Here is a 13,863-nt window from a genome sequence, read left to right on the forward strand (position 1 = left end):
TCCTGACCATCCAGTGGATGCAGAATTTTAGGAAAAAAAACTCACAAAACTGTGCCTTTCACATTTGGGTTGTGCTTTAAAAAACTTGCTAAATTGTTAGCAGAGTCCATAATTATTTCATAACTTTACAAGTGTTAGTGTTGTGGAAGGTAATTTTGTGTTGATGCAGAAGGTTCCTAACTAACTCCACGCTCCCCTCCTGAATATAAAATATGGTTAACTATGTTAACTATGTAACTATTTGTACTTTTTAAAAAATGTAATATTGTGTAATTACTTTAGGAATAAAGCATGACTGATATTTTTTTAATGAGCATTTTTTTAAAAATCCCATGTACCCCCTATTGTTCTCTAAAGTACCCTTAAGGGTACCCGTACCCCCATTTGAGAAACACTGCTGTACTACATATAACACTGTGCTGCGCGTCAGGTTGCACACACTCACGTTGGTAATTAATTCCTTTTTGGCCATCATCCCTTATGTGTAGTAATTCACTGTATGTTTTTTTGTAATTTGTTTGACTTTACCTTATCTACCTCTACACTGCTCAAATGCAGAGCACAGTACTGTGCAAAAGCTTTAAATACATGTTGTTCAAAACACAATAAAACAATTGTGGGAAAAACATGTAATTCACTCATGCTTCAGCGATGACCTTGTCCCTTGACATGTAAACATCCTGCAGACTCTAAACACTTCCTGTACTTTATTATCTTTTGAAGCTGTACTTCATGTTCAGCCGACTACTTTTAGTTTCTTTTTCCCTGAAGTTTTCTGACCATGTGGAAGCGTCTCCAGCTGGGTCTTGGCAGGAATCACCCAAGTTATGTCCAACAAACATGTGGTTAGGGAAAGTGGGAGCAGAGCGGCCCCCCCGGAGACGATTCCACAGAACAAGCCTGCGAGTTGTATTCTGACCGACCCTTAATTGCTCATACGCATTGTGCAACAGTGCATACATCAAGCACAAAGATTGTGAAAATTCGTGTATTCCTCAGAAAGATGATTGTCGTGCAAAAACCTTCAGACACACCATGATTTTCCAAACGAATACATTGATTCATGTAGTAAGTGAACAGTGTGCAGATAAGAAAAGACTTATGAGCCGTTGTCTCATCTATTGCACAACATTTACAGGAAAGTGCTGCTTCTGCACTGCATCTTTAAACAACAGAGGATATGCTTTAATTAAATCTACAGCGATTTTGAGGTGCAGATAAGAAATTCTCTAGAACTTATTAAATTAAAAAAAGGTGTGCGTTACTGTGACCTCTGCAATAAGATACACAGAAGTGTGCCAGAGAAGTGATAAAAAACAGATTTGTTGTAGCTCATTCAAAGTTTGGATGTAATATCCCGAAGACTTTCGTCATGTGTAAACAGTTACAAGGGTAACTTTAAATGTAAAATACAGCAGAAGAAAGCGGAAAGATATTAAGAGCTTTGAAGATGCCGCAGGATCTCAGCATTGACGCAATCAAATCCATCTCATCTCATCAAAGTCATCTGCCTGAAATCCAATGACTGAACTTACAGACAATATTAGAATCAAATCTGCAAACTGCTAGGCTCGTATCATGATTTGAACTGCAGTGAACTGCAGTCGCAGAGTATAAACAGGTTTTAGTGTGGGTGATTTCACATTTCCTGACAATTAAACAAAAGCAGTCACAGTACATTTACTTTGCATGATCTTATTATTTCGCAAAGCAGAACGCTGCATTGTTCAAGTGTGTAAAGTGTGTTATATTTAGACGTGTAAGTCCACTGACAAAGTGGCGGTATTTGTTGATCTTGGATTCGAATGTGTTGGTCCCCTCTCAACATGAAACCTACACTCTTGCTTCTACTTTCTTCTTATTCCGCTCCATTGTATTTACAATTTATTTGAAAAGGAGATGTTGAATTTCAAATGCTATTTTAAAAATGCGGTGAGCATTACACATAGCGTTCCATCTCCAAACCTATAGCCACTTAGCAGTGCCAGCTGACACTTCAAATAGCCTGGGAGGAGAGGCTGCTGTGGTTTGAGTTTGGAAAAGTTAACCCCCATGAAGCCTAAAGTACCACAATAATACCCCAAATATGCTGTCAGTGTTGTTTAATGTTTTCATTTGTTAAATTTATGATTTTGTAAACACTGAAAATCCTTTCCATGTGTAATGGTGGTTTATCAAACTGCAGGAACTTATTGTGCAATAAAATGTTTTCATTGTTACTTCCTGTTGCCTTTTTTTTAACAGAGAAGATTTTTATCTTTTTATTAGAGAGGTTTTGTGGGAACGCATCCATGTGCATGACACAACCACTGGAAATAATGTGAGAAAAAATCCTCATAATAATGGAGTAGATGTGGCAGAATGTGTTTGGGCAAAACCCGGCTGTCAGTGACATTAATAGTGAGTAGTCTAACCTGTTACAGGCTTACAGTTTTAATCACATTACAAGGTGTATTTTTATGGACATTTCGATTTGTAATAGCTGCGATATTGTAACAGAAAGTTGTGATTTTGGAGAGAACTGTGTGTGTGCGCCTACGCCTGATAAATGCATGCAAAATTGTCTTTTGCACTCTAATGTTTATGGACAATAAAATGGCTGTTTATTGGAACTGAAGTGCGGATAAAAACATGTTTAGAGTGTCCTGTGTACAGAGGAAGCCTATTTAACAAGTTAACTCACAGCGGTCGTTTTGACTTGTCACGAAAGGAAAAAGCACAAGTGGAAACATTAACACAGTATTTAGCACAAGTTTTCTTTGTTGTAAAAATGACATAAGGCCCGTTTGTTGATATTTTAATATGCATTTGAATGTGGAAAATATTTGGTTCAGGTCCAACAGGAAGCATGCAGTACAGATATACTTGCCTTCAGGTTTGCCTGTTGAATGAATAAATAAAGCTGGTGCTAGGTGATCTATTAAAAATAACATTGCTCTTATGGTAAATAACCTTGAAAATACAATAAATAACAGAGGAGGTCACATAGCAAGCATTTGCACATTAAAGAGATAAAATACCTCATCAAAATAATCTGTTGGTTTATAGAGCAATAATTACAACTTTCTTTGTGTTCAGGTGTACAAGCTCAGAGTCTGATGACTTTACACTTCCTGCCACGGGGAGTTTGTGATGTTTTCAATAGACACATAAAAATGAAATGTGATTATCTAGGATCTGTAATATGATATACAATCATCCTGGCTCTGAACTATAGTTGTTAATAAAAGAAGAGGCCTCAAGTAAATTAAAGCACGACTTTTATTTTGTTGTTATTGACTAAGAAACTGCAACAACAATAGAGATGAGGGGGCCAAATAATTAAGGCAGAGACAAGCATCAAATGAGGTAATATGTCACAGCAGAAAATAATACATTTGTCATTTGTTTTCTGCAATCACACACTCTAGTAGACTGCAAGATGCTGCTGTGAAGAATTCTTTCTCATCTTTCACTACTTTGGCTCAGTTGGTATAATAGAAAATTTGCCAGAGAGCTTTTGTTTTTGGTTAGAGATTTTCTGCAGAGAGCAGGCTGCAAAAGTCTCCTTACTTTTGTGCTATTGTTACGAAACATGCAAGACATTTGCTGTCCTCAACTGACTCTCCAGGCCAATTTTTTTTTTAACCCATCTGTTTCTGTTTACAGGTGAAATAGACCACAAAACTGAGCTTGTGTCAGAACATGTTGCTTCCAGACTCAGTCAGAGGCTGCTGGCCTGTTACAAAATTGTTTTGTCCCATGTGACAACAGTTCCCTGTGCAATAAATTCATTAAAACAATAATTTTAACCCTCATAATCAGGAAAAAAGTTTCTGTAAAAGGCTTATTTCCTGCTACACTGAGAATGTTATTCACATTACAATCTTGGTGATGCTTAGGCTGGCGTTGCCAGAACAAATCAAAATGTTAGTCTGGAATCTCTCAGTTCCTTTTTGTTTTCCAAGGGGCGTTATCAACAGACATAAATAGACAACCAGTTGGGGCAATGAAGCATGCAATGTTTTACAGAGCAACATACAAATGTACACAATACAATGCGCAACATGCGGAGATGAGCTGTGTAAGATTTGGGTGGTTTTTGTGGCATGTGCTGCTAATGTGGGCTCATCTTATTTTTGATCCAGACAATCAGGACAGTTTTACTGGGAGCTGAATTGTCTGCAGAGCCTGAAAAATAAAACCAATGTAGAAGTGCCAAAAACTGCAGTTCATTAAATGGCCACTTGAGACTGGCTCCAGAACAGATTCTGAATAAGAATGGCTTTAACTTTACAGCAGAAATAAACATGTAAAAAAACAGTTTTAGTCTGCACAGCTAATTTAGACATTCATGACAACTGTACGGGAGGTCATTTTTTATTTTGTATTTTTTGATATGCCTCACCCATTTACATTTTATCAAGGCCCAAAGTTGCGCATATTTAGGGTTGGTGCTGTTTGAATGACAGGCTGTCTGCGAGGAGTTGCTACCGGTCGCTGCAGTCTATGAGTCAGATCCGATCCTCGTTCTTTCACATCTGCAAGCTCTCGTCCAAATACAGTCATTTCTGGTGCCAAAAAAAACCCTAACATGACGATGACTGAAATGCCAAACTCGTGGTTTCAAAACAGCAGTCCACAAACTAATGGCTGACGTCATAGTTGCAACGTCCATTGTTTACAGTCTATGGTTTGTACCCGCTTCCGGAACAAAATAATAAATGTTTTTCCACTGCCAGATCGTACCACAATACTTTATATATACACCTCAGTGGCACAGCACAGAATACCATGCATTCTTCCTCAGGGGACGAACGCTTAGAACCATAAAGTTTACTGCTGTGAGAAAGTGGAGATGAAGGTTACGCACTGCAACAATCCAGCAAGAAGCAGAGTAGGGAAGGGCAGTACTCCACGTGCTGACAGGAGGGAGAGCACACAGATACAGCACACAGCTGAATCACCTCAAACAGCAACATACATGTGTTCCTGCTTAGAGGAAAGGAGTGCACATTCAAACAAGAGTACAAAAACAATGCTCTATGAATAGAAATGGACTTAGAGACAGCTTCTAGTAAGCATCCTACCCTAATTTTGTTGCAATCAAGTTTGTCCAAATGGTTTGCTGACCTGCGTTATCCGGAAAAACGCTAGAAGAGGAAAATCCTGCACAGACAAAAGATGAAAAGAATCAGTCATACAATGCATGTGAGCTTTCTACCAAAAAGAATATATTCGTATTTGAATTTTCCTTTGTAATCACCCACATTTAATCTAACAAATGTAATTTAATTCCATTTGTTTCCTCAGTAACTAACTAACTAATCGATTACAAGTAACTTTACAATGTAATTTAATTAACATGTGCAGCACTTTGCAAGTCTCTTAGGCCACCTTAAAATGTCTTATTATAGCAAGATTATTATGATCAAACATTTTAGTTTCTCAGTAGTCTCTTTACTAAAATAGAACCAGAACATACAGGAAATATGTTTACAGTATTAAAAATGTAAAAATTTCAGAACCAAACAATTTCAACAGGCTAAAGTTGCAAGTATTTAGTGTGACCTCTCCTTTCACAGCATGTCTTGAAGACTCTTTGGCAGACAGTATGAAAATTCTAACCTAATAACTATAAATATATATCTAAGTTAATGCCATCACATGTTGCTGCCCCAACACTATGTCAAATTCCATTGCCTGTTTTGATAGATTTCTATTTCCTCTCAAACATGAATAAAAATTAAAAAGAAAAAAAAAATACAGCAGAAACCGTCTGACCCAGCTTTGCAAAATTTAAAAAGCCTTTAATAAATGGGCTTAGCGCCTACGCATTGCACATTCCCAGTCTTCATCAGGGCATGTAAAAACAGGCGGCAGCTCACAGATATACCAAGGTTGGCATCACCTGCCAGGCAATCAGAGCAGGTCTGGATAACTGTCACAAGTGAAATCAATGAAGTACACAATCAGGTCAACTAGAACAAAGCACTGATGTGTTCAAGACCCTCAAATTTATCTTAAACAATCAATAACATCAGATAGTCACAACAAAACAGAAAAAAATAACTTCATAGAAAAAGACATAAGAAATTAATATATCTAAATATATCATGGTTCAGTGTACATGATTTCTCATACCGCTTTTTACCAACATGGTAATGGTTCTGTTTCGGTTGCCCCCACCTAATTTTGAACAGTTCTGAGCATTTTGACTAGAGATGAATTAATTCAGATCCAGAAAAGTTGTATCTTAGCTTAAACAAAAAAAATTGGGTTTTTTTGTGACTTGAAGTGCAAACTGTGACATTATCAGCTGCTGTGTCATATTGTACAGATTGGAAAGACAAGATGGATAAGGCAACAATTGAGAGATGAAGTGAGCAATCATAAGGAGAAAAGGTGTGTGCAGTGATCCCATTAATAATAGTTCATCCATGCTTGTTTTTGGGTCAAACAAATAGCTGTAATGACAGAACGAAAGCTTGCAGGTAATCAATGCAATCTGCCACTTTGCTATTGTTGGCTCCTGTTGTGCACTTTGCAACAATGACACATCCTTCATTATAATGATTCCTCTCAAAACTGGTGTAAACATGAGCTGGTTTACTAGATAGCATCAAAATTTAAAGAGTCATGAGCACAACCAGTTTAAGACCTGGAGCTAATTTGGTAGAAAAGGGGGTATAGGTTCCAATTCTTCACTGAAGATGGTTACCTGTACTGAGGAGTACTACAGTGTAAGGAGATTAAGAACGTGAAACAAGTGCTTCATTTTAAGAAATATTTTAAGAGATATGGAGCATAGTTCAGCTCTTTATTTAGGCCTGAGTTTTGTATGAAGTACAGTGGGACTGCTTTTACATGGAGTTTAACTTTCAACCTTGTTTAGGCTCCAAATGCTGAAATACCAACTCCTGGCAAAGCAATCACTGAGTCACCCAAGGCTATTTAGAAAATGGATCTACCATGCAAAGGCATGGGAACTTGCACTTTACCACACAGGGAGTTGTTCAGTCATGAATGGGATGACACTTGCCACAGCATGAAAATGCTCACTTGTAAATACCAGAATCAGAAGCTGATTCATGACGCAGTTTAAACCATTACTACAGTAAATGTATTTAAGTATGTTCCATAGAACAACAGGTGCTGTTCCTCAGTCTGCTGGCTTTCCTCCAGTGCATCCACGTCCTCCCTCACACAGTGTGTCATCATGTTTTTGAGGTTGCCAGTAAACCGTTAACACTCGAGAGGAATGTTGAAAAAAATTAAGAGATCGCCCTTAAAAGTTTAGATTTTACAAAAACGCTCCACGCTCTGTTTTCCGTCAGTTGACAGCACATAAACTCATATGCAGTACTCATTAGTCAGAACATAAACTAATAAGCATAAAATAGGAATTTCCATCTACATACACAGAATAAATACAATCCTCAGGCTCATTTTATAGAGTTGCAGCGTTTAGCTGTTAATCATAATTGCACAGTTGTAAAACCAAAGTGAGGCTCTGCTCATAAAGGGACAGTCCAAATTTTTTGATGTGAGGTACTTAGTTATAGACAATATTACATACAGTACATGGCAGTTGGCATGCCTTCAGTTTGGAGATGTAGGCTGGAGGCTGAAATAGAAGTTAAGTTATGTACTGCTGTGGATGGTGGTGAGCAACCGAACGCATTTTAGACATATTAAAAGTATTTTTCATTGCGTGACCTCAGTGTCACACAGTGATTTCCAGCTGGAAAGTGATGGTGTTATAGTGCTCTCTTGAGAGCCAGACTCCAGGACTTCAGCCTGCTTCTCCAAACTGGACACATACCGACTGACATCTACTGTATGTAATACACTGACTATGGATGAGTACCCCATACAACCCCACTTAAAAAATCAGAACTATCCCTTTAAAGCAAACCTCCCACTTCAACTTGTTTGACTTCCTCTCAGAAGAACTTTCATTAAAGTCATCAACAGCTGTAATCATTCAGATAAATACAGTTTCTTTAGAGTTTGGTTTGCCTGGACATGCCCAGGCAAAGTGTCTAATAAGGTATTAATCACCATGTAGTGGAGTCATTTTGAAAGTGATCATTTTCTCTTGACTGTGAAAGAAGTGCGGGGCACATTCCTGTGTGTGTCGCCAGAGTTAGTGTGGAAATTCCAGACTATGTTTCAGGTTTGGCTTGACGGGAAAAAGCATGGACTCTGGGTAAACCCACTTTTCCTCTGCCTATAAAAGGGCAAGAGGCTTGTCGCAGCTCTTCACTCTTCTCTCCTCTAACTGTTCTCCTCCGAAAGATCTCTGGACTTATTTGTCGGTGGACACATAAATGGCCATGTCACAGAAAAGCTGCACTCTCCTGCTGGCTGTTGTGGCTGCAGTTTGTATTCAGGTCTATCAAGGTGAGTTCAAGTACCATTTATCATTCTAAAAGCAGCATATTTACAGATTGCAAAATGTGTGCTGCAGTACTGACTAAAAAATGCAAAAGATTAAAAACTGATCATGCATTATCTAACCCTACAGTAATACTCCCATTCTTAAAGTTTTAATGCATGTTATTTCTGTGTATAAACTGTATGTGACTCGTTCTGAGGTTGCCCACTTAACTGCTTTCTTAAAAACTTTCCCCTGCAGCTCATGACTTTATCGGACGCTGCTCATGCCTCAGCACAATCAAGTTCATCAGGGGAAACATGTCGGATTTCCAAGTCCTTGAAAAGCGTCCTGGATGTGATAAAACTGAATTGATGTAAGTTAGAATATATGCAGCTTCATAACATTTAGAATGAGTCCAGGGGATTTTGATTCAGAATTTGATTTCTTGTTTTTTGTTTTTCAGTGTAACCATGAACAATCCAGATAACTCCACAGACAAAATCTGTATAAACACTGAGGGGAGGATGGCCAATGCTTTTTTGAAATGCTGGGAAAGGTAATTTGCATCATGCAATTGATGCACACAATCACTGCTGAGCACACACAATAACATCACTTCAGCTCGACTAACTTTCGAACTAGACCTGGAGTTAAGCAGTTGTCATTTTGATCATCCGAGCTTAAATTTGCACACAAATCCAACCTTTTTTAAAAGGCATCTGAGCTAGACTTACTGACTGAATCCTCTTGCAACAGTTGGCATTTTGCACCATTTTCTTGAGAGTTCATGCAGAAAATCTCACCACAAAAATGCTTGATTTGGCCCAAAGATGTAGCACTCTGGAGCCAAAACGTACCAATTTAATCTGTAAAAAAACAAAGTAAATGAGACAGCAATCTTCCTGTAAAAGAGAAGGGTTTTATTGCATTAGTTGGCTCCACAAATCTCATCAAGCATTAACACGTGACTCCTCGCACAAACCTCCAGATGTTTTGTATTAGTCCTCTGGCCTGATCCCAGTTTTTCTTCCTCACTCTTTTCAGGATAAACAAAAACGAGACCCGTAAGATGGAGTGTATCGACAGAAAGAGAAGAGCAGAGTGAAAGTACAAGAGTTTTTTTGAGGGGGGGGGGGGGTTGTTTGGGGGCAACTGGGGAGGAAAGTTATCCGGAACAGAGTCCCGGAGGTCACATAAAGACTGAGAACACATGCCGAAGAATGCTGAGAGCAGAGCTTTCACTGAACTCCTGCACTGGAGAGGATTGGGAAATGACATCGAGAGGGGAAGAGTGGTGTGGGGGAGATGATTAACAGCTAGGACACAGGAAGGGGAGAGTTATGGATGTTAAGGTATAGATGCAAATGTATGTACAGTTCTATAGCAGAAAGTTTGTGTAAAAAATGGCACTGTTGAAATGCACACACTTTTATTTTGCTTGACATAAGAGCTATTTATGCAGATTATTTATTTTAAAAATGTTATGTCTGTGATTTTTTTTTTTTTTTTTTACAAATGTCTGAGTCTGAGCAAATAAAGCAAATTTTGATACAGCTTGTTTGTTTTTATTCCAGTTTTTTGGCACAAAAAATACCATCAAATTTAAAATCCTAAGAAAATAACCCTTTGGAATCTTGTGAACCATCTGTTTTCAGCTGCCATCACGTGTGCCTCATAATGAAACCTGTGGCTCACCACCAGCTTTCTGTAGCCGAGCAAGCGGACAACATCAAAATAAAAACAAACGGTTATTATTCTGCAGCGAAGACGCAGCTGGCACTTGAGGACGCTGAAGTGACTTTGTTGCGGGGAGTGACAAATTAATTGTTATCATAGAAAACCCACTTTCTCCTCTGGGAGAGGAGGGCTTTGCATGATAACAATTAAATGATGCCCGTGAGAAAATTTGACCACAGCTGTTTGTAGCAGCTGTAGGCGGCATGGCAGAGGAGAGACTCCTGAAGCATCTCATGACTCTGTCAACCGAGGTGAAAATTGATGAGTTACGACTGCTAAAGTTATTAATACCTCAGTCAACAGAGCATCATGGAAATAATCTTTAAGTCAAACTGAGATTTGAATCATCAGATTTTTTGTGAAAGGACAAAAAACTACATTATACTGCAGTTACTTAAAGTATTTTCCTTTTTTCATAACACGATAAAACTTTTTTTTTTTAAAGCAGAATTGGTTTTAAGATGCTCACATAGTTTTACTGTTACTACCATCTGTTCCTTCACAACGATTAAAGGACCCATTATGCTGTTAAATTTGTATTCCACTTGAAAAGGGGAAATTAGCAAGCTAGATTAACTAACCTCTGTTGCCTTTATTAGTCAGAATCAAAATCCGAATCACCTTTACTGGCCAAGTGTGTATACACATACAAGGAATTAGGCTCCTGTAGTTACACAGAAATTGACATAACAGCGAGGAACAAAGACAACACAGCTGTACAAATAAAGATTCAAAATAGAAAGGACTATTATGTGCACTTGTACGTGAAACAAAAAGGTTTTTATATAAATTCAAGGGGAAGAAGAAAAAATAATACTTTAATAATCCCAGAGGGGATTTTTTTTTTACATACATACACACAGAGCAGAAATACATGCACATGTACAAACTGGATATATACAAATGCATTAAATGGAGAAATGTCCAGATGAGCAAGAGGGCCGCCCATGGACAGGGATCCCCAGCAGTTGAGGTTTGTGGTACCTTGCTGTGCTACTGCCCCCAATATTATATCAAATACTATATAAATATATATAACAATTACCAATGGCCAAAAATAAACATAAAATAAAAATATCTATATAGAACTAGAGTGTTCTGTAAGTTGTAAACTATAAAAAATAGTGCAAAGAAATAAATACTGAATAGATATACCTGGACTGGATGATTATGTACAGTATGTGCATGTATGCATTTCTATATACTGTATGCACAGCATGTAGGGTTATATTAACAGTGACATATGATAGGTACAGTAAAATTGTACTTTGTAATGGCAGCAGTGGATGCTTTGGTATTTCAGTGTATTGGCAGTGTATGACTGATTTCACTTGGTGCAGCAAGTAGACCCTCTGCTGGGTCATCAGTTGACATCAGATTGAGGTCCTGGGATATGCTTGATTCCAGAAATCTGAGGGTTTCCACATTAGACACAGTGTTGTTTTATTATGGTGATGGAGGGGCAATGCTGTGGGGCTCCTCCTGAGGTCTGTAGCAATCTCCACAGTTTTGAGTGTGTTCAGCTTCATGTTGTTCTGACCATACGAGAGGGTCAGCTGTTCAACTCCCGTGTGTAAGACGTCACCATTCCAGATGAGGCTAATTACGGTTGTGTCATCTTAAGGTTTCAGGAGTTTTACAGATGGTCTCCAGAGGTGGAGTTGTTGGTGTAGAGCAGTGATACTCAGCATGCAGCTCATGGGCCAAATCTGGCACGCAATAGGGTGCTTGGTGCCCCCCTAACCATTTTCTCATTCACAATAAAAATAAACGGATTCACACTGGGACTGGCCCCTTACCTCCTAACATTTTGCAAAAGTCGCCCCAAGCAAAGCTAGCTGATTATCTCTGGTGCTGAGAGAGAAGAGCAGTGGGAAGAGCATTCATCCCTGGGGGCCACTAGTGCTGATGTCAGGGTGCTGGATGTGATTTTGCCCAGCCTCACTTGCTACATCTGGTCTGTCAGAAATTTTGTGATGCACTGCAGGCGGGGGCTTGCACAATGAGCTGTTTGGAGCAGAGGACTTCTAGGATGATGGTGCTTAATGCTGAGATCCACAAACAGGATCCTTGTGTATGTCCCTGGGGGGAGTCGAGGTCCCGAGGCATCAGCTTTTTTGAAGAGAACCTCCTCTTTGCTACCATGATATCGTCTGCCATTGTTTTTCTGGCCCCCTTATGTAGGCCTCCTCCTTGGCCTGATGACACTGCCTGAGTTTTGCAATAGGCCACAGTTAATTTTTGTTGAATGTGCAGAAGGTTTTAGTCACAGAGTTCATTCAGGTCTGTAACTGCAGTCTCAAAAACTCTCCAATCAAAGCAGGCATGTAAAAACTTTCAGTGGTCCAATGTGTTATTGTCCCTGATGGGACACTTGATATGCTGTCTGTATTTTGGCAGTTCTTACTGAAGTCTGCTCTGTTGAAGTCCCCAAGAACAATGAGGAGGGAGTCTGGATGTTTTTACTCCATGCTATAATCTTGTTAGCCAGGTGCTGTAACGCCTCATTAACACAGGCCTGAAGTGAGATATAAATAATGACCAAAATAAACAAAGAAGACTCCCAGAGTGAAAGGGGTGAGAGACAATGAAAATAGTGTCTAGGACTGCATGATTTCCTTAATGTCAGCAGAAGAGTGAGAACAGGAAACATGTTTGCTATTCTGACATGGACGCATTCACACTGTCAGTCTGCACTGCCTCTCTGGTGTACCCGCTTTTCCCACAAGCTCCCTGCTGCAAGTGTTTCTGCAACTTACCTTATACATTCACCTGCCAGTCCGCTCCACGTGCACGATTTCCCTACTCGAACTCTGAACTATCACCTGTGAACGTGAGCTCACCCGAGTCTCTCTACGAACTCTGCTCGACCCATGAACTGATAACTGTCCCTCCTTACCTGCAACCTGATTATACTGACCTTTGCTCCATTCAGCCTGCCAAAAGTTTAAATGAAGGTCATTACCAACTACTTGATGGACAATAAAGTCTATGTAATCTAACCTAATTGAAGAAATTCCCAATACCTGATTAGAAATTACAATTTTGCGGTGGGATGGGACGTTCTGCATTCCACCAGGAAAGTGGAAGCTAGTTTTCCTAGCTTGCCAACATCAGTTATCATTACCATGAGAAATGACTTTTTCTTATTTAAACACCTGCTGAGTGCAATGAGTACAGTTGTTGTGATGGAAAATGACCAGACCGTCAAGAATTACAGCAAGGGGTGGTCAGTGCTCCCTATGTTAAACCATGATTTAAATATGCACACACTCACACGTGGGCGGATTGAGACAATGGGCTCCTCTGCACAGATATGCAAACCTCCCCTACACAGGAGCAAAAAACAGACTTTGTGGAAGTTTTGCACCACTATGTGGTATTTTTTTGTGGTTTTTAAGTTGTCCACAGAGGAACCTCAAATATACCCTAAAAGTTTCCTTCAAAATGACCACTGTCTGGTGCTAAAAGATGCAAAAAATGCAATAAAAAAAATGCAATAAGTGTATCTGGCACAACACAAATCAGTCTTTAAACAGATTTTTTTTGTCCTATCATTACAAAAATTGCAGAATATGTTAAATAATAATGTTGAACCACATGTGGAAAATTGTTGTGAAGTCTTTCAATATGGGGTGTCACCACACCCAAACAACTGCATTGGCCTTTCACGAAATTTGGAAATATATCAGTGACTATTTGTACAAACATCACTAAATTTGTGGATATTTCTGACTAATCCATTGAATCTTGTCCCCAAAATG

General features: G+C 39.0%; 2 protein-coding genes across 2 annotated transcripts in view; both read left to right on the forward strand.

Moving 5' to 3' along the window:
* Positions 1 to 13,863, forward strand: part of LOC148190015 (uncharacterized) — an 83,313-nt gene that overhangs the window by 19,658 nt on the left and 49,792 nt on the right. The gene's annotated exons all lie outside the window — the stretch shown is intronic.
* Positions 8,142 to 9,915, forward strand: cxcl18b (chemokine (C-X-C motif) ligand 18b). Its single transcript, XM_042485731.2, has 4 exons — positions 8,142 to 8,385; positions 8,621 to 8,735; positions 8,826 to 8,918; positions 9,407 to 9,915. Exons 1-4 carry the CDS (start codon positions 8,313 to 8,315, stop codon positions 9,465 to 9,467), a joined length of 342 nt encoding a protein of 113 aa, XP_042341665.1. The 5' UTR covers positions 8,142 to 8,312; the 3' UTR covers positions 9,468 to 9,915.

Source organism: Plectropomus leopardus, chromosome 3, assembly GCF_026936395.1.
Source record: "Plectropomus leopardus strain MGB_pleo_1.0 chromosome 3, ASM2693639v1, whole genome shotgun sequence".
NCBI lineage: Eukaryota > Metazoa > Chordata > Actinopteri > Perciformes > Serranidae > Plectropomus > Plectropomus leopardus.

Bases quoted from the DNA above. Each gene is read 5' to 3' on its own strand.
- cxcl18b (XM_042485731.2), top strand. From the start codon at position 8,313: ATGGCCATGTCACAGAAAAGCTGCACTCTCCTGCTGGCTGTTGTGGCT. The intron at 8,386-8,620 runs GTGAGTTCAAGT...TTTCCCCTGCAG, and splicing joins TTGTATTCAGGTCTATCAAG to CTCATGACTTTATCGGACGC. The intron at 8,736-8,825 runs GTAAGTTAGAAT...TTTGTTTTTCAG, and splicing joins TGTGATAAAACTGAATTGAT to TGTAACCATGAACAATCCAG.